The sequence below is a fragment of the Hemitrygon akajei genome, chromosome 17, assembly GCF_048418815.1.
Source record: "Hemitrygon akajei chromosome 17, sHemAka1.3, whole genome shotgun sequence".
Lineage (NCBI taxonomy): Eukaryota > Metazoa > Chordata > Chondrichthyes > Myliobatiformes > Dasyatidae > Hemitrygon > Hemitrygon akajei.
This window is the reverse complement of record NC_133140.1, coordinates 85,386,744-85,407,981: the sequence shown is the minus strand read 5'-3', so window position 1 is coordinate 85,407,981 and position 21,238 is coordinate 85,386,744. Positions and strand designations below refer to the sequence as shown.

The following is a 21,238-nucleotide window of genomic DNA, read 5'->3' as shown; positions in this document are numbered from 1 at the left end:
ACCAGAAGTAGAATGAGTGTAGTAAATCGCTTTTTGTTCAAGAGCTGATGGTTGGGGGGGGTAGTAACTGTTTTTGAAACTGGTGGTGCGAGTCCTGAGGTACTTGCACCTTCTCCCTGAGGACAGCAGAGAGAAAAGAGCATGGCGTGTGTTGTGTGGTAGGCCATGTCTAACCAATGTTATAGAGTTTTCTAAGGAAATTACCAGGAAAGTGGATGAAGGCAAGCCAGTAGAGATTGTCGACATGGACTTTAGTAAGGCATGTAACAACATCCCATATGGGAGGCTGGTCAAGAAGGTTCAGTTGTTCAGCATTCAGTATGAGGTAGTAAATTGGATTAGACATCGGCCTTGTGGTAGAAGCCAGATAGTGGTCATACAGGGTTCCTTCTCTGACTGGAGACCTGTGACCAGCAGTATGCCGCAGAGATCGGCGCTGGTCCTTTGTTGTTTGTCATCTATATCAATGATCTGGATGATAATGCGTTAACTGGATCAGCGAATTTGCAGAAGACACCAAGATTGGGAGTGTAGTGGACAGTGAGGAGGGCGATCATGGCTTGCAGTGTGATCTGCATCAGCTGGAAAAATGAGCTGAAAAATGACAGATGGAATTTGATGCAGACAAGTACAAAGTGTTGCACTTCAGGAGGACCAACCAGGATAGGTGTTGCAGAGTGAACAGTAAGGCGCTATGGAGAGTGGTAGAACAAAGAGATCTGGGAATACCGGTACATAATTAAATGACATCGCAGGTAGATAGGATCAGAAAGAAAGCTTTTGACACGTTGGCCTTCATAAATCAATGTTCTGAGTACAGGAGATGGGATGTTACGTTGAAGTTGTATAAGGCCTAATTTGGAGTATTGTGTGCAGTTTTGGTCGCCCACCTACAGGAAAGATGTAAGCAAGGTTGAAAGAGCACAGAAAATTTGCAAGCATGCTGCTGGGTCTGGAGAACCTGAGTTCTAAAGAAAGATTGAATAGTTTAAGTCTGTGTCCTTTAGAACATGGAAGATTGAGAGGAGGTTTGCTAGAGGTACACAAAATTATGATGGCAACAGAGAGGGTAAATGCAAGCAGGCTTTTTCCACTGAGGTTGGGTGGGACTACAAGCAGTGGTCATGGGTTAAGGGCAAAAAGTGACATGTTTAAGGGGAACTTAAGGGGAATCCCAATTTTCACTGTGGGTGGTGCGAGTGTAGAAAGAGCAGACAGCACAAGTGGTGCATGCGAGCTCAATTTCAATGTTTAAGAGAAGTTTGGATAGGTCTATGGATTGTAGGGGTATGGAGGCCTGTGGTCCTGGTGCAAGTTGATGGGAGTAGTCAGTTTAAATAATTTCAGCATGGACTAGATGGGCTGAAGGGTCTGTTTCTGTTCTGTACTTCTGTATGACCCTATGGTTTCAATGAGATTGCTCATTGGTTTCAGTGAGGCCTCTGACGGTTTTGAGACCTCTGATGGGATTCAGCAAGGTCGCTGACCGGTTAGAGATCTCTGACGGGTTTCAGCGTGGCCTCTGTATATATTTCATAGTATATGTGTTAATTCTGTTGTCTTTCTTAATTTTCCTGTAAATGCCTGTAAGGAAATGAATCTCAAGGAGGTATTTGGAAACATGTACATACTTTGATCATAAATTTACTGCATGAAGAAGTTTGTTTATTTGTTTAGAGATACAGAGAGGAACAGCCCCTTCTGTCCCAATGAGCTTCACTGCTCAGCAGCCCACATCTATTAACCCTAGCATACTCACAGGACAATTTGCAATGACCAATTAACCTACTAACCATCTCTGAACTGTGGAAGGGAAAAGGAGCAGCCAGAGGAAGACCCACAGAGTGACAGGGAGAACGTAGAAACTCCTTACAGATGGGGCTGGAATTGAACTCCGAACTCCGGAGTTGCACCAGCCACTTCGCTACCGTGGCACCCAGTTGCCCGTCAGGTCTTCTTTCAATCTTCATCCCTTCTTAAATCACACCCTCTAGTTTTTGGTTCTCTTTCGCTGGGAGAAAGGCCGTGCATTCAGCCCGTCTGTGCCCCAGTCTGTTAGGAGATTGAGATTTACAAAGTTCTGCTGTACGATGGCAGTTCAGCTGTATGCACACTATTGTTTTGTGAATTTGCTCTGCTAGAATTAACTGTGGCTGTGTTGTTCCCTTTCTGAGGGCAGCTGACAGAGGAGGAGGTGCAACGAGCCCAAGAAGAGTACATGGGAGACACACAGGACAGGATAGAGATCAGAGATCTACACCTTGAGTTGCTGGGAGATGTGTTTATGATAGAGCCTACAATCCGAGCCGCAAGATATTTCAGAGGTAAAAGATCCAAACAAGTATCCTGTCTTTAAGTCTCGCACTGTGAATACATAGAACACAGAAGAGTACAGCACAGGAACAGCCCTTCGACTCACAATGTTATGCCAAGCCAATTACGTAAATCATTAATTATCGTCTGCCTGTATGATGTCCATATCCTTGCATTTTCCTCATATTCATCCTAACAAAAAATGTCTCTTTAATGCCCCTAATGTATCTGCCACCACCCCAGGCAGCGCATTCTAGGCACGCACCACACAATGTATATAAAAAACTTGCTTCCCATATCTCCTTTGAAATTTCCTCCTCTTACCTCTCTGTGTGATAACTTACGCTGACATATGCCCTCCCCCACGGAACTGACTCTAGTTAGAAATTGTTCAGCAACACACTCCTGACACAATTCAGTGGCACAGTGTCCCAAATAAACAAAGGGAATCCTGGCTATTTTCTCAATTTGTGTTTGTTCTTTAAAAGTTCTCCCAAATGAGCAGTTGCCCTGATTAATCAATGGCTAATTATTTGGAATCCACTGTATTTATAAAAAAAACTTACCCCAGACACTTCCATGAAGCTTATCCCCTCTCACCCTAAGCCTAAACCCTCTAGTATTTAACGTTTGGGAATCTAACCTGGGAAAAGCACTGACCGTCTCAAAGAACAAAGAATACAGCACAGTACAGGCCATTTGGCCCACAATGTTGTGCCGACCCTTAAACCCTGCCTCCCATATAACCCTCCACCTTAAATTCCTGTCTAGTAGTCTCTTAAATTTCACTAGTGTAATTTAATTACACCAAGCTGAGTGTCTCCACTCAGCCTCCGGCACTTCAGAGGAATTTTTATCCACATTTATTCAACCTCTCCTCACAACTTATACCCTTTAATCCAGGCAACATCCTGGTGAACCTCTCCCGCATCCTCTCCAAAGCTTCCACATCCTTCTTGTAATGAGATGATTGGAACTGTGCACAGTACTCCAAGTGTGGCCTAACCAAACTTCTATACGTAACTTGAAGTGAAGTTGAGTGAAATTATCCCCTTTGGTTCAAGAGCCTGATGGTTGAGGGGTAATAACAATTTCTAGTTCTAAAAAGAGAATGCACAATATAGTGCCACAGTTACAGAGAAAATACAGGGTGGGCAATATGCTTGGCACAAGGGCCACAACAAATTATATTGTGAGGTCAAGAGTTCATTATTATCCGTCTGTTTAGATTTAGATTTAATGTCAGAGAATGTATACGGTACACAACCTGAAATTCGTACTCTTCACAGACATCAATGAAACAAGAGACCCTCTCAAAGATCAATAGAACATTAAGTGTGGCGCGTGGCCAAGTGTTTAAGGCGTTGGTCTAGTGATCTGGAGGTCGCTAGTTGGAGCCTCAGTGTTGTGTCCTTGAGCAAGGTACTTAACCACACATTGGTCTGCGACGACACCGGTCCCAAGCTGTTTTGGCCCTGGCCCTTCCCTGGGACAACATCGGTGGCATGGAGAGGGGAGACCTGCAGCTTGGGCAACCGCTGGTCTTCCATACAACCTTGAAAATCGATGGACAGCCGAACAGAAGATAGAACATCAAAGCCCTGAAGGTTCCTCTCCCCCCTCCAACTCCTCCCTCCCCCTCCCTACACACCAGCAAAAGCATCAAACCCCCCTCCCACCCAGAGAATGCTGGAGGAACTCAGCAGGCCAGGCAGCAGCACCTGTGGAAAGAAGTACAGTCAGCGTTTCTGGTCAAGCCCCTTCAACAGGACTCTCCCACTCCCCCGATATGCAAAACACAGCAAAGCCTCCAAAGAGACCTTGATCCAGCATTCATAAACCGTTCCTGGAGAGAGCAAAGCATCAGGCCAGCATGGATCTGAAAGGGTGGAGGGACATGGACCAAATGTAGGCAAATGAGACCAGATAAAGTAGACATCTTGGTCAGCACAGATTACTTGGGCGCAAGGGCCTGTTTCTATGCTGTATAACTCCATGACTATGACATTTTCCTGTCCATAGTAAAGAGGCCAATTGCTGCTTAGAATTGTAGATATTTATGGCCATTCAGCCCACACCTGCTAGCTCTACAGGGAACAGATATTACCAATCGACCATCAGGCTCCTGAACCAGAGGGGATAACTTCACTCATCCCGACACTGAACTGATTTCACAACCAATGGATGTGCTTTCAAGGACTCTACTACACGTGTTCTCAATATTATGTAATTATGTTCATACATATTTATTTATTTATTATTTGTTGTGTCTTTGCATCTGCACACTTACTTTTCTTTTGCACATTGGTTGTTTGTCCATCTTTGTTTGTGTGAAATTTTTAAGACCATAAAACATTGGAGCAGAACTAGGCCACCTGACCCATCGAGTCTGCTCCACCATTCAGTCATGGCTGATCTGTTTTTATTCTCTCCACCTCAACCCCATTCCCTGGGTTCCCCCCCCCCCCCATAACCTTTGATGCTATGTCCAATCAAGAACCTATCAATCTCTGCCTTAAATACACACAACAACCTGGCCTCCACAGTTGCATGTGGTAACAAATTCCACAAATTCACCACCCTTTAGCTAAAGAAATTTCTCTGCATCTCTACTTTGAAAGAGCGCCCTTCTATCCTGAGGCTGTGCCGTCTTGTCCAAGACTCTCCCACCATGGGAAACATCCGTTCCACATCTACTCTGTCTAGTCCTTTTAACATCCAAAAGGTTTCAATGAGATCCCCCCCTCATCCTTCTAAACTCCAGCGAGTACAGACCCAGAGCCATGAAACGTTCCTCGTATGATAATCCTTTCATTCCTGAAATCATCCTTGTGAACTTCCTCTGGACCCTCTCCAATTCTAGCACATCTCTTCTAAGATGAGGAGCCCAAAACTGTACACAATACTCAAAATGAGCCCTCACCAGTGTCTTATAAAGCCTCAGCATCACATCCTTGCTCTTGTATTCTAGACCTCTTGAAATGAATGTTAACATTACATTTGCCTTCCTCACTACTGACTCAACATGCAAATTAACCTTTAGGGTGTTCTGCACAAGGACTCCCAAATCCCTATGCATCTCAGATTTTTGGATTTTCTCCCCATTTAGAACATAGCTCTCACATTTATTTCTACTACCAAAGTGCATGACCATGCATTTTCCAACATTATATTTCATTTGCCACTTTCTTGCCCATTCTTCTAATCTATTTAGATCCTTCTGCATCCTACCTGTTTCCTCAACAATATCTGCCCCTCCACCAATCTTCATATCATCTACAAACTTGGTAATAAAGCCATCTATTTTATTATCTAAATCATTTATATACAGCATAAAAAGAAGTGGTCCCAACACTAGTCACTGGCAGCCAACCACACAAGGATCCTTTTATTCCTACACACTGCCTCCTACCAATCAGCCAATGCTCTAACCATGTTAGTAACTTTCCTGTAATACCATGGGCTCTTAACTTGGTAAGCAGCCTCATGTGTGGCACTTTGTCAAAGGCCTTCTAAAAGTCCAAATCTACAATATCCACTGCATCCCCTTTATCTATCCTAGTTGTAATCTCAAAGAATTCCGAAAGGTTCATCAGGCAGGATTTTCCCTGAATGAAACCTTGCTGACTTTGTACTACCTTGTCCTGTGTCACCAATTACTCTATCACCTTGTCCTTAACAATTGACTCTAACATCATCCCAATCACTGAGGTCAGACTAACTGTCTATAATTTCCTTTCTGTTGCCTTCCTCCTTTCTTAAAACGTGGAGTGACATTTGCATTTTCCACTCTTCTGACACCATGCCAGAGTCCAATGATTTTTGAAAGATCATTTCCGATGCTTCCACAATCTGTACTGCTACCTCTTTCAGAATTCTAGGGTGCGGTTTAACTGGTCCAGGTGACTTACGTACCCTTCGGTCTTTCAGCTTTTTCAGCACCTTCTCCCTTGTAATAGTAACTGCACCCACTTCTCTTCCTTCACACACAACAACATCAGGCATACTACTAGTGTCTTCCACAGTGAAGACTGATGCAAAATACACATTTAGTTCATTTGCCATCTCCTTGGCTTCATTATTTCTTCGGCCTCATTTTCTAGCGGTCCTGTATCCACTCTCATCTCTCTTTTATTTTTTATACATTTGAAAAATCTTTCAATATCCTCTTTGATATTATTTGCTAGCTTGCTTTCATATTTCATCATTTCCCCTCCAATGATCCATTTACTTCCTTTGTTTTTAAAAACTTCCCAATCCTCTGTCTTCCCACTAATTTTTGCTTTGCTGTCTGCCCTCTCTTTTGCTTTTACATTATCTTTGACTTCCCTTGTCAGCCACAGTTGTACTATTTTGTCATTTGTCATTTTGTCACTATTTTGTATGTGAAGAGCAAGAGGATAAGACGTGAGAGAATAGGACAGTTGAAAAGTCTGTATGGAATCAGAGGAAATGGCAGAGGTACTTAATGAATACTTTGTTTCAGTAGTCACTATGGAAAAGGATCTTGGTGATTGTAGGGATGACTTACAGCGGACTGAAAAGCTTGAGCATGTAGATATTAAGGAAGAGGATGTGCTGGAGCTTTTGGAAAGCATAGAGTTGGATACTAGACAACAGGTGCAGGAGTAGGCCATTCAGCCCTTCGAGCCAGCACCACCATTCACTGTGATCATGGCTGATCATCCACAATCAGTACCCCGTTCCTGCCTTCTCCCCACATCCCTTGACTCCGCTATCTTTAAGAGCTCTATCTAACTCTTTCTTAAAAGCATCCATAGAATTGGCCTCCACTGCCTTCTGAGGCAGAGCATTCCATAGATCCACAAATCTCTGGGTGAAAAAGTTTTTCCTGAACTCCATTCTAAATGGCCTACCCCTTATTCTTAAACTGTGGCCTCTGGTTCTGGACTCACCCAACATCGGGAACATGTTTCCTGCCTCTAGTGTATCCATTCCCTTAATAACCTTATACGTTTCAATCAGATCCCCTCTCATCCTTCTAAATTCCAGTGTATACAAGCCCATTCGCTCCAATCTTTCAACATATGACAGTCCCGCTATCCTGGGAATCAACCTCGTGAACCTACGCTGCACTCCCTCAATAGCAAGAATGTCCTTCCTCAAATTTGGAGACCAAAACTGAACACAATACTCCAGGTGTGGTCTCACTAGGGCCCTATACAACTGCAGAAGGACCTCTTTGCTCCTATACTCAACTCCCCTTGTTATGAAGGCCAACATGCCATTAGCTTTATTCAATGACTGCTGTATCTGCATGCTTACTTTCAGTGACTGATGAACAAGGACACCTAGATCTCGTACTTCACCCTGTCCTAACTTGACACCATTCAGGTAGTAATCTGCCTTCCTGTTCTTGCCACCAAAGTGGATAACCTCACATTTATCCACATTAAACTGCATCTGCCCACTCACCCAACCTGTCCAAGTCACCTTGCATTCTCCTAACATCCTCCTCACATTTCACACTGCCACTCAGCTTTGTGTCATTTGCAAATTTTCTAATGTTACTTTTAATCCCTTCATCTAAATCATTAATGTGTATTGTAAATAGCTGCAGTCCCAGTACCGAGCCTTGCGGTACCCCACTAGTCACTGCCTGCCAATTTGAAAAGGACCTGTTAATCCCTACTCTTTGTTTCCTGTCTGCCAACCAATTTTCTATCCATGTTAGTACCCTACCCCCAATACCACGTGCTCTAATTTTGCCCACTAATCTCCTATGTGGGACCTTATCAAAGGCTTTCTGAAAGCCCAGGTATACTACATCCACTGGCTTCCCCTTCTCCATTTTCATAGTTACATCGGGACCAGACGGGATGTACCCCAGGCTACTGTGGGAAGCGAGGGAGGAGATTGCTGAGCCTCTGGCGATGATCTTTGCATAATCAATGAGAATGGGAGAGGTTCCAGAGGATTGGAGGGTTGTGGATGTTGTTCCCTTATTCAAGAAAGGGAGTAGAGATAGCCCAGGAAATTATAGACCAGTGAGTCTTACTTCAGTGGTCGGTAAGTTGATGGAGAAGATCCTGAGAGGTAGGATTTGTGAACATATGGAGAGGCATAACATGATTAGGAATAGTCAGCATGGCTTTGTCAAAGGCAGTTTGTGCCTTACGAACCTGATTGAATTTTTTGAGGATGTAACTAAACACACTGACGAAGGTAGAGCCGTAGATATAGTGTATATGGATTTTAGCAAGGCATTTGATAAGGTATCCCATGCAAGGCTTATTGAGAAAGTAAGGAGGCATGGGATCCAAGGGGACATCGCTTTGTGGATCCAGAACTGGCTTGCCCACAGAGGCAAAGAGTGGTTGTAGAATGGTCATATTCTGCATGGAGGCCGGTGAGCAGTGGTGTGCCTCAGGGATCTATTCTGGGACCCCTACTCTTTATGATTTTTATAAATGACCTGGATGAGGAAGTGGAGGGATGGGTTAGTAAATTTGCTGATGACACAAAGGTTGAGTGTGTTGGAGATAGTGTGGAGGGCTGTAAGAGGTTACAGCGGGACATTGATAGGATGCAAAACTGGGCTGAGAAGTGGCAGATGAAGTTCAACCCAGATAAGTGTGAGGTGGTTCATTTTGGTAGGTCAAATATGATAGCAGAATGCAGCATTAATGGCAAGACTCTTGGCAGTGTGGAGGATCAGAGGGATCTTGGGTTCTGAGTCAATAGGACTCTCAAAGCTGCTATGCAGGTTGACTCTGTGGTTAAGAAGGCATACGGTGCATTGGCCTTCATCAATCGTGGGATTGAGTTTAAGAGCCAAGAGGTCATGTTGCAGTTATATAGGACCCTGATGATACCTCACTTGGAGTACTGTGCTCAGTTCTGGTTGCCTCACTCCAAGAAGGATGTGGTCAATGTTTAAGGATCTCTTGCAGGATGTTAGGGATAAATTTGTCCCGATGAGGAAGATGAAGAATGGTAGGGTGAAGGAACCATGGGTGACAAGTGAAGTGGAAATCTAGTCAGGTGGAAGAAGGCAGCATATGTGAGGTTTAGGAAGCAAGGATCAGATGGGTCTATTGAGGAATATAGGGTAGCAAGAAAGGAGCTTAAGAAGGAGCTGAGAAGAGCAAGAAGGGGGCATGAGAAGGCCTTGGCGAGTAGGGTAAAGGAAAACCCCAAGGCATTCTTCAATTATGTGAAGGACAAAAGGATGACAGGAGTGAAGGTAGGACCGATTAGAGATAAAGGTGGGAAGATGTGCCTGGAGGCTGTGGAAGTGAGCGAGGTCCTCAATGAATACTTCTCTTCGGTATTCACCACTGAGAGGGAACTTGATAACGGTGAGGACAATATGAGTGAGGTTGATGTTCTGGAGCATGTTGATATTAAGGGAGAGGAGGTGTTGGAGTTGTTAAAATACATTAGGACGGATAAGTCCCCGGGGCCTGACGGAATATTCCCCAACTGCTCCATGAGGCAAGGGAAGAGATTGCTGAACCTCTGGCTAGGACCTTTATGTCCTCGTTGTCCACGGGAATGGTACCGGAGGATTGGAGGGAGCGAATGTTGTCCCCTTGTTCAAAAAAGGTAGTAGGGATAGTCCAGGTAATTATAGACCAGTGAGCCTCACGTCTGTGGTGAGAAAGCTATTGGAAAAGATTCTTAGAGATAGGATCTATGGGCATTTAGAGAATCATGGTCTGATCAGGGACAGTCAGCATGGCTTTGTGAAGGGCAGATCGTGCCTAACAGGTCTGATAGAGTTCTTTGAGGAGGTGACCAGGCATATAGATGAGGGTAGTGCAGTGGATGTGATCTACATGGATTTTAGTAAGGCATTTGACAAGGTTCCACACGGTAGGCTTATTCAGAAAGTCAGAAGGCGGAATGGGATCCAGGGAAGTTTGGCCAGGTGGATTCAGAATTGGCTTGCCTGCAGGAGGCAGAGGGTCGTGGTGGAGGGAGTACATTCAGATTGGAGGGTTGTAACTAGCAGTGTCCCACAAGGATCTGTTCTGGGACCTCTAATTTTTGTGATTTTTATTAACGACCTGGATGAGGGGGTAGAAGGGTGGGTTGGCAAATTTGCAGACGACACAAAGGTTGGTGGTGTTGTAGATAGTGTAGAGGATTGTCGAAGATTGCAGAGAGACATTGATAGGATGCAGAAGTGGGCTGAGAAGTGGCAGATGGAGTTCAACCCAGAGAAGTGTGAGGTGGTACACTTTGGAAGGACAAACTCCAAGGCAGAGTACAAAGTAAATGGTAGGATACTTGGTAGTGTGGAGGAGCAGAGGGATCTGGGGGTACATGTCCACAGATCCCTGAAAGTTGCCTCACAGGTAGATAGGGTAGTTAAGAAAGCTTACGGGGTGTTAGCTTTCATAAGTCGACGGATAGAGTTTAAGAGACGTGATGTAATCGTGCAGCTCTATAAACTCTGGTTAGGACACACTTGGAGTACTGTGTCCAGTTCTGGTCGCCTCACTATAGGAAGGATGTGGAAGCATTGGAAAGGATACAGAGGAGATTTACCAGGATGCTGCCTGGTTTAGAGTGTATGGATTATGATCAGAGATTAAGGGAGCTAGGGCTTTGCTCTTTGGAGAGAAGGAGGATGAGAGAAGACATAATAGAGGTGTACAAGATATTAAGAGGAATAGACAGAGTGGACAGCCAGCGCCTCTTCCCCAGGGCACCACTGCTCAGTACAAGAGGACATGGCTTTAAGGTAAGGGGAGGGAAGTTCAAGGGGGATATTAGAGGAAGGTTTTTCACTCAGAGAGTGGTTGGTGAGTGGAATGCACTGCCTGAGTCAGTGGTGGAGGCAGATACACTAGTGAAATTTAAGAGACTACTAGACAGGTATATGGAGGAATTTAAAGTGGGGGGTTATATGGGATGCAGGGTTTGAGGGTCAGCACAACATTGTGAGCCGAAGGGCCCGTAATGTGCTGTACTATTCTATGTTCTTTGTTCTATGAAACCATAGAAAGGGTGCAGAGGAGATTTACAAGGATGGTACCTGGAGTGGGGAGGATGCCTTATGAGAATAGGTTGAGTGAACTCGGCCTTTTTTCCTTGAAGCGACGGAGGACGAGAAGTGACTTGATAGAGGTGTACAAGATAATGCGAGGCATTGATCGTGTTAATAGTTAGAGGCTTTTTCCCAGGGCTGAAATAGCTAGCACGAAAGGGCATAGTTGTAAAGTGCTTGGAATTAGGTACAGAGAAGATGTCAGGGGTAAGTTCTTTACGCAGAGAGTGGTGAGTGCATGGAATGGGCTGCCAGTGGTGAAGGCAGAAATGATAGGGTCTTTTAAGAGACTCCTGGATAGGTACATGGAGCTTCAAAAAAAATAGAGGGCTAGGTGGTTCCAGTTAAGGACATGTTCGAGACAGCTTTGTAAGCTGAAGGGTCTGTATTGTGCTGTAGGTTTTCTATGTTTCTATGAGTATTTCTTCATTTTTGGAATACACACGTCCTGCACCTTCCTTATTTTTCCCAGAAACAAATGCCATTGCTGCTCTGCTGACATCCCTGCCAGCAGCTCCTTCCAATTTACTTTGGCCAACTCCTCTCTCATTCCAACCTAATTTCCTTTACTCCACTGAAATACTGCTACATCACAGATCTTACTTTCTCCCTATCAAATTTCAAGTTGAACACAATCATATTGTGATCACTGGCTCCTAAGGGTTCTTTTATTTTAAGCTCCCTAATTGCCTTGGGTTCATTACATAACACCCAATCCAGTATAGCTGATCCCCTAGTAGACTCAACAACAAACTGCTTTAAAAACTATCTCTTAGGCATTTATCAAACTCACTCTCTTGAGATCGATTACCAACTAGATTTTCCAATCGACCTGAATGTTAAAATCTCCCATGATTATCATAACATTGCCCTTTTGACACGCCTTCTCTATTTCTTATTATGATCTGAGGTCCACCTCCCAGTCACTGTTGGGAGGCCATCAGGGTCCTTTTACCCTTGCAGTTTCTTAACTCAACTCACAAGGATTCAACATCTTCTAATCTTCTGTCACATTTTCCTATCCCTTCCGATTTTCCGATCCTCCACTCTTTTCATTAATTTATTGTATTTCATTGAATCTACTGTGAATTCCCACAAGGAAATTAATCTTGGGGTAGCGTATGGAGACTTTGATAATGAGTTTACTTTGAACTTTGACTGGGTAAATCCCACTTCCAGGGTGTCAATCTGTGGTCTTTGAAATGTGCTTTCCAAGTGATCCCTCACTGGGGAGTGTTTCTACCTCCCTTCATCACCCATTCGGGCAGAAAGTTCCAGAACCTCACTACTCCAGAACCACACTAACTGCTCTTCCAAGGGGCCGATGTCTTACCTTTTCATCATGTTTCAGTGTCCCCATTCCCTGCCCTTCCTGGGGGGTTAGTTCTTATTTTGAGATACAGCACAGAAACAGGCGGGGAGGCCCACAAGACCACTCCGTCCAAGTACACACACATGACTAATTGACGTAACCCGTACGTCTGTGGAATGTGGGTGGAAGTCAGAGCACTGGAGGCAATGCATGCCGGGAAGGGGAGAACATATAGTCTCTGTGCTGACAGCAGAGGGAGTCTCTTAATCACTGATCTAATCTCTACCCAGCATCTGGTTAGCAAATGTGCAGTCACTGGAGAACAGAATTGAGGACCTGAGGGCAAGATTGCTGTATCAGAGAGAAATGAGCGATTGTAATAAGACTCTAATTTTTCTGTCTTCCCTCCTCAGATGCAAGGTGTCCTGTCTATCTGTACGAGTTCCAGCACAGGACGAGTATCCTTAGCAAGAGCCGCCCTGATTTTGTGAAGGCTGACCACGGAGACGAGCTTGGATATGTCTTTGGTAGTGCTTTCTGGAATGGAGACATTTTGATAAACGGTGAGAAAACCCTTCAGTGACATTGAATGGATGGCACGGTGGTGTAGCGGTTAGCGCATTCGCTTTACAGCACCAGCGACGTGAGTTCAATACCCGCCACTGTCTGTAAGGAGTTTGTACGTTCTCCCCATGACCGCATGGATTTCCTCCGGCTGCTCCAGTTTCCTCCCACGTTCCAAAGACATACGGGTTAGTAGGTTAATTTTACTCGTGGTGCAATCGGGCTCGTTTGGCTGGAAGGGCCTGTTACAATGCTGTGCCTCTAAAGGAAAGAAAATTAAAAACATCAACCCTCCGTTCTCAGTCCGACAGTTCTGTGTACTTTCCTATTACTTGGTGAGGAGCTGAGGTCTGTTAGGAATCTGCGGACTGTTTTGTATCTACGGATTTTTTAAATATATAATATAAAAGTCTTATGCTGATAGTGTACTGTGAACACGTCAATCTGAATGGCTGTGTCTAGAATGAAGGTTTTAACCAAGATTCCATGAAACAACAGACACAAATGGTCCTAATGTCCCTCTGGTACAGCGCCCCAGCTCTGAGATCTTATTTACCAGAACTGTATTTGCCAGCAAGATGGTTGGCATTGGGAGCCGAAAACCACATTTCCTTGAATGAACCTTTAGCTCAGCTCGGCATCCTCTCTTCTGCCATCCTAAAAGGGAAGTGTGTCAGCACCGGTGACCAGAGTCCATTCCAGTTCCATCGATTTTTGGTAGTGATAGATTTTTTTAGTCCCATTAAAATAACGTTACTGACTGTACAGACCTTCGATGTAGTTGTGGTTCTCAGCTGTAGCAGACTGAAACTGGAGTATTTGATGTTGTCCAGCGTAGCTGCAGGCACGCATCACCTTCTCGGTGGCACCCCAGAAGTAGAAACGGAAAAGGCTCGAGAAAGTGGATAAGGCCCAATCCATCACAGGCAATGCCCTCCCCACCACTGAGCACATTTACGTGGAGTGCTGGCCCAAGAAAGCAGCATCCATCATCAAGGGACACCACTATCCAAGCCATACTCTCTTCTCACCTCTACCATCAGGCAAGAGGTACAGGGGCCTTGTGTCCCACACCCCCAGGCTCAGGAACAGTTATTCCCCAACAACCATCAGCCTCCAGAACCAGCGTCAATAACTTCACTCAGCACAACTCTGAACTGATTCCACAATCTACAGACTCTACAACTCACGTTATCAGCATTTTTAAAATATGCACGTTTTGCCTTCTTTTTCACATTGGTTCTTTGTCAGTCTTGGTTTATGTGTAACCATGAGAAAGTCTGCAGATGCTGGAAATTCAAAGCAACACACACAAAATGCTGGTGGAACACAGGAGGTCAGGCAGCATCTCTGTAAAGGAATAAATAGTCGACGTTTTGGGCCAAGACCCTTCTTCTATCCAGTGTGTTGCTTTGTTTATGTATAGTTCTTTTTAATAAACACTACTGTATTTCTTTATTTTATGTAAATTCCTGTAAGAAAATGAATCTCAAGGTAATATAGATCATTTGAACCATCGAGTCTGCTTCACCATTTCATCATGGCTGAATCATTTTCCCTCTCAGCCCCAATCTCCTGCCTTCTCCCTGTATCCCTTCATGCCCTGACTAAACGAGAATCTATCAACCTCTGCCTTTAATATACCAATGACTTGGCATCCACAAATTCTCTACTCTTTTCTTTTGAATGCTGCTTACATAATGCTATGTGCCTGTGATCAAAGTTTAAAGAAACGTTATTGTCAAAGTACGTATATGTCACCATATACAACCCTGAGATTCATTTCCCTGTGGGTGCACTCATTAAATCAATAGAATAATAACCATAGCTGAATCAATGGAAGACTGCACAAACTTGGGCATTCAACCAATGTGAAAAAGACAACAAACTGCACAAACAAAAAGAAATTATAAATAAATAAATAAATAAATAAACAAACAAACAAAAATAAATATCAAGAACATGAGACAAAGAATCCTTGAAAGTGAGTTCATTGGTTGTGGGAACTTTCCAATGATGGGGCAAGTGAAATTGAGTGAAGTTATCCCCTTTGGTTCAGGAGCCCGATGGTTGAGGGATGATAACTGTTCCTGAAGCTGGTGGTTGAGTCTTGATGCTCCTGTCCGTTTTTCTTGATGGCAGCAGCGAGAAGAGAGCATGATCTGGGTGGTGGGGCCCCTGAAGATGGATCTTGCTTTTCTGTGACAGTGTTTCATGGAGACTGCTCAATGGTGGGAAGGGCTTGACCCGTGATGGACCCACAATGCTGCTGCAAGTAAACTTTTCCATTGCATCTGTGCACACATTTTTTGTGCATTTGACAATAACTTTCACTTTGAGGGAGTTCTGGGATTTCTACCCAGCGATGATGAAGCATCGGTGACATATTTCCAAGTCAGGGCGGTGTGAGACTTGGATATGAGAGTATCCAGTGCATTTTGGAGACAGCGTGCACTGCAGCCAGAGTGTGCCAGGGTGGAGAGGGTTGTGCTCAGGGAGGTTGAGGGAATGCCAGTGGGCAGGTTAATCTGTCCAGGCTGGTGTTATGTTTCTAGAGACTTGTTGGTACTGCCCTGATACATTACTTCCCCTTCCCACACTCTCCTCCCCATTTGCTCTGCATAGTCATAGAACACTATAACATAGAAACTGGTCCTTTGGCCCATCTAGTCCATGCTAAACTTAGTCCCATTGACCTGCAGCTGGACCATAGCCCTACATACCTCCCCCATCCATGTACTTATCCGAATTTCTCTTAAACGTTGAAATCAAACCTGCATCCATCGCTTCTCCTGGCAGCTCATTCCACACTCTCACCACCCTCTGAGTGAAGAAGTTCCCCCTCAAGTTCCCCTTCAATATTTTATCTTTCACCCTTAAACCATGACCTCTAAGTCCAGACTCTCCTCAGTGGAAAAGCTTGCTTGCATTTACCCTCTCTACTGCATAACCCGCATAATTTCTCTGTCAAATCTCCTCATTCTTCCACAAATAATGTCCAAACCAAATTAGCCTTTCCCTATAACTTGGGTCCTCAAGTCCTGGCGACACCACTGTAAAATTTTTTTGCAAGTACTAGTCTCAGCCATCCTGACTGGAGAAAGTCCGCTTGCATTTACCCAATCTATACCCGTCATGATTTTGTTTACCCTAACTTCACTTGCGGGACCTAGCATCCCCACATTGTGTTAATGTTATCCCCTGCGGATACGCTTAAAGGTGACTGACCTCGATTGCTATCAGTTTCTCAGTGTCATGCTAGGCCCGAGCCTCAGAGGTCTCATTGATGGTGTGACTTTTCCAGGGAGTATGACTGCTGAGGAGATGGCATTGAGCAGAACTATAATGAAATACTGGGCCAACTTTGCCAAGACTGGGTAAGCAACATGTTTGATTCTCGAGGGCTTGGAGGGATGGACAACCTGGGGTCTCTTTCTATACTGCAGTGCTCTAGGCTCTCAGTTCCCCTCTCATTGGGGAGCTACTGTCAGAGTCCCCTGGGTGGCAAACCGCAGTGCGTTTTGTAGGCAGTGGTGGGTGTGCAGTGTGACGGAACGTCTGCGGAACCTGAGCTGTTTGCCTTGTTGAGTGCTTCACAGTAAATCACACAAAAAAAGTTGGAGGAACTCCACAAGTCAGGCAACCTTTACGGAGAGGAATAAACATTCTTGGGCCAAGACCCTTCATCAGGACTAGAAAGGAAGGGGGAAGAAGCCAGAATTAGAAGGCAGGGCGCTGGGGGTAAAGGGAAAGCTGCCAGGTGATAGGTGAGACCTGGTGAATTGAATTGAGTTGACTTTATTTCTTACATCCTTCGCATACATGAGAAATAAAAATCGTTATGTTATGTCTCTGTCTAAATGTGCAATTTATAGTAATTTGTAATAAATAATTTGTACAACAGGACAGTCAATATAGCATAGAAATACAGCTGTATTACCATGAGTTAATCAGTCTGATGGCCTGGTGGAAGAAGCTGTCCCAGAGTCTGTTGTCCTGGCTTTAATACTGCGGTACAGGTTCCCGGATGGTAACAGCTGGAACAGTTTGTGTTTGGGGTGATGTAGATCCCCAATGATCGTTTGGGCCCTTTTTACACATGTTGTAAATGTCTCTGAATAGTGTGAAGTTCACACCTACAGATGCGCTGGCTGTCTGCACCACTCTCTGCAGAGTCCTGCGATTGATGGAATTACAGTTCCCATACCAGGCAGTGATGCAGCCAGTCAGGATGCTCTCAATTGTGCCGCTGTAGAAAGTCCTTAGGATTTGGGGGCCCATACTTCAACTATCTGAGGTGAAAGAGGTGCTGTTGTGCCTTTTTCACCACACGACCGGTACGTACAAACCACGTGAGATCCTCGGTGATCTATATGCCGAGGAACTTAAAGCTGTACAACCTTTCACCCCCAGATCCATTGACGTCAATAGTGGCTAGCTCGTCTCCTTTCCTCCTGTAATCCACAACTAGCTCCTTTGTTTTTGTGACATTGAGGGACAGGTTGTTTTCTTGACACCACTGTGTCAGGGTGGTGACTTCTCATTATTATTTGAGATAAGGCCAATCAATGTAGTATCTTCAGCAAATTTAATTAGCACTGAGTGGTGATACAGTCATGGGTGGACAGAGAGTAAAGGAGGGGGCTTAGGACACAGCCCTGAGGGGCTCCTGTGTTGAGAGACAGAGGGGTGGAGGTGAGGGAGCCCACTCTTACCACCTGCCAGCAATCTGACAGGAAGCCCAGGATCCCGCTGCACAAGGCAGGATGAAGGCCGAGGTCTCTGAGCTCCTTGTCGAGCCTGGATGGAACTATGGTGTTGAATGCTGAACTGTAGCCCAAGAACAGCATTCTCACATAAGCATCCTTCTTCTCCAGATGTGTAAGCACGGAGTGTAGACCTGTGGCTATTGTGTCATCTGTCGATCGGTCGTGTCAGTAGGTGAATAGTAGGGTGTCCAGTGTGGGTGGTAGTATGCTGCAGATGTGGTCCTTGACCAGCCTTTCAAAGCATTCGCTTATTATTGAGGTGAGTGTGACAGGACGTCAGTTGTTCAGAAATGTTGCCTTGGTCTTTTCGGGTATCGGAACAATGGTGGATAATTTGAAGCGGGGGAACTCTACACTGGGAGAGGGAGAGATTAAAACTGTCTGTAAACACACTTGCCAGTTGTGCCCCACACATCCTGAGTACCCGCCCTTGGATGCCGTCAGATCCCGCAGCCTTGCGACTGTCCACTTGGAAACATCTGTGTACCTCAGCCTCAGAGATGACCAAGTGCAGGTCACATCGGCAGCTCGCCTCAGGGGCTCAGTGTTAGTGACGTTAAACTGAGCGTAAAAAAGATTCAGCTGATCTGGGAGAGAGGCTGTGAGGTTGGCAGTGCCACTGTGTTTAGCTTTGATGTCTGCGATGGTGTGCAGACCTTGCCATAAGCTGCGTGTGTTGGTGGAGAGTTGTGTCTGGATCTTGTCCCTGTATTGTCGTTCGCTGCCTTGATGACCTTGCGTAGATCGTAGCCACGTTTCTTGAGTTCCTGGTGGTTAGCTTCAGCGAAACCTCTGTCCCTCGCGGAAAGTGCTGCTTGAACGGAACTGTTGGTCCTGGGTTCCTGGTTTGGATATACCCTGACCGATCTTTAGGGGACAAAGTCACAATGCACTTCCAAATGAAACTCGTGACCCTTTCTGTGAACTCGGAGACATCCTCATCATGAAAGACATTCCAGCTGATGTCATCAAAGCAGTCCTGTAGCATGAAGACTGATTGGTTGGATCAACAGTGGACGGTTTTAACTATGGACGCCTCTTGTTTCAGCTTCTTCCTGTACATGGGCAGAAGTAAGACAGAGGAGTGATCGGATTTTCCAAATGACGGACGGAGGAGCGCTTTGTAAGCGTTGCGGAAGGGAGAGTAGCCGTGCTATCTCCCCGTGTGCTCACCTGGATATGTTGACAAAATTTCGGAAAGACTTCAGACAACGACACTCTGTTGAAGTCTCTGACAGCCTTCGGGTGTTCTGTCTTCCAGCATGCTGATGTTCTCGTACAGGTCCTTCAGAGCCAGTTCAGTATCAGCCTGCAGTGGAATGTGCGCAGCTCTGATAATAACAGCCGTGAGTTCCCTAGGTAGCCAAAAAGGTTTACACAGCAGCACCAAGTACTCCAGTTCCAGGAAACAAAAGGATTTGAGAGCATGCACATTCCGGGGGTCACACCAAGCATTAGTCAGCATGAAGCACACCCCATCTCTTTTATTCTTCCCAGAGGTTTGTAGACCTGTTCACCTGGAGCGAACTCCAGCCCAGCTCCCTTGCACGCTCTCCATCCGTGCCTGGGTTGAGTGTCGAGCCAGCAATTCCATCTCGTATAAAAAAGGCCTGGAGATGGATGGGCTCCGCCAAGTTTCAGATGCCCAAGACGCACTGTACGATGAGCGATCACCAAAAGATTCGTGCAAAAAGCTTGTCCTGACGCGCCCCGACGACTCCGCCAGGAGTTAAGGGCGCATACACCCCCCCGGAAGAGGGGTATCCAAATGGCTCAAAGGTGTTATCCGGTATCTCCTCCATCAGCCAGGACTCCACATTCCTTTGTTTCTTTGATAGGAGATTCTAGCTCTCAGTTCACAGAGCTTGTTGTCCAGGGAATGAATGTTAGCCAAGAGTAGGCTAGTGAGCAGCGGTCGATTTGCATGCCGTCTCAACCTCACCAGGCGACAGCCCTTCTCCCTCACCTCTGGCGCCACTTCCGAGGTAGCTGTGATGTAATAAATGAGCCTCCCATGGATCGCAGAAGCTGGGGTTCCCAGTGTAGCAAAAGAAGCACGTTGCGGGTAAATGCCATCTTCCCGATGTTCAGAGGAGTCACTCAGTCGTATCTGATGTGACTATCAGCTTCTTCAACAAGGAATATGAAAGGAAGTGCAGAAATTAGCAGTACACTGTGAAGCTGGAATGGCACTCACAACACAGCTGCCATACGCAGCACCGTCTTGGGGAAGGGAACGGGAGTGGGTGGGAGAGATTGTTCAATGTCATTTCCAGCACACAAGTGTAAAGGAGAATGAAATAATTGGTACTCCGGATCTGATGCAGCACAAAAAAATCAATAAGATACATCACTCAATACTAATAAAAACACAATCAATATGAATACATAAAATAGCTTATATACATTGATCGATTGTGTGGCTATAAAGTGACGCTCAGCACAGGAGTGTCAGTACATCAGGTGACTGACTGGAAATGATAAAGTAGTGGTGGTGGGGGGTGTGGAGGGGTGGGTTAGTGGGTGGAGGTGTTGATCAGCCTTACTGCTTGGGGAAAGTAACTGTTTTTGAGTCTGGTGGTCCTGGTGTGGATGCTATGTAGCCTCCTCCCTGATGGGAGTGGGACTAACAGTCCTTGAGCAGGGTGGGTGGGATCCTTCATGATGTTACTGGCCCTTTTCCAGCACCTTTCTGTATGGCGGTTAGGCTGGTGCCAGTGATGCATTGGGAAGTTCTGACTACCTGTTGAATCTTGAGTGAACCATACCCCTAATGTGTAGGTTACTGCTTGCAGGAACCCCAATGGAGAGGGACTGGCACTGTGGCCAGTCTATGATCAGAGTGAGAGCTACCTGCAGCTGAACCTGAAGCCGACAGTTGGGACGAAGCTGAAGGAACATCGAATGAAAATCCTGACCAAAGTCTGGAATCCCCAAGCTGGGAGTGAGATCAAACAAACCCCAGAGAACCTTGCTGGGGCAAAGACCGAGCAAAGCTCGACAGGTGATAAAGGCCAGAGAGTAGAACTGCAGCCTCCAGCAAGCACACGTTAAACCCCCTGCTTAAATGAACTAACTCTGTGAGCCTGCTTCCAGCTGGGTATCCTCAATGCCACTGGAATGGTTACGCCATCCGGTTAAGCAAAATGAGGGGTGCAGAAGCCTTTCAGCTGATCTAACCCAACTCATTCATTAACAAATTCTCTTCAACCCATCTCCCCTACTGGGGCATAGGCAATCGAAAGCTGCTCGTTTGCCAGG

General features: G+C 45.5%; 1 protein-coding gene across 6 annotated transcripts in view; it reads left to right on the top strand.

Annotated features, from left to right (window-relative positions):
- The window catches only part of LOC140740868 (fatty acyl-CoA hydrolase precursor, medium chain-like), a 92,148-nt gene that overhangs the window by 68,518 nt on the left and 2,392 nt on the right, over nt 1-21,238 (top strand). For all 6 annotated transcript variants that reach the window (XM_073070445.1, XM_073070450.1, XM_073070449.1 and 3 more), the window contains 4 exons: nt 2,180-2,324; nt 13,058-13,207; nt 16,513-16,585; nt 20,773-20,981. In XM_073070445.1, the coding sequence (XP_072926546.1) occupies nt 2,180-2,324; nt 13,058-13,207; nt 16,513-16,585; nt 20,773-20,981 (577 nt within the window). The remainder of the gene's footprint in view (nt 1-2,179; nt 2,325-13,057; nt 13,208-16,512; nt 16,586-20,772; nt 20,982-21,238) is intronic.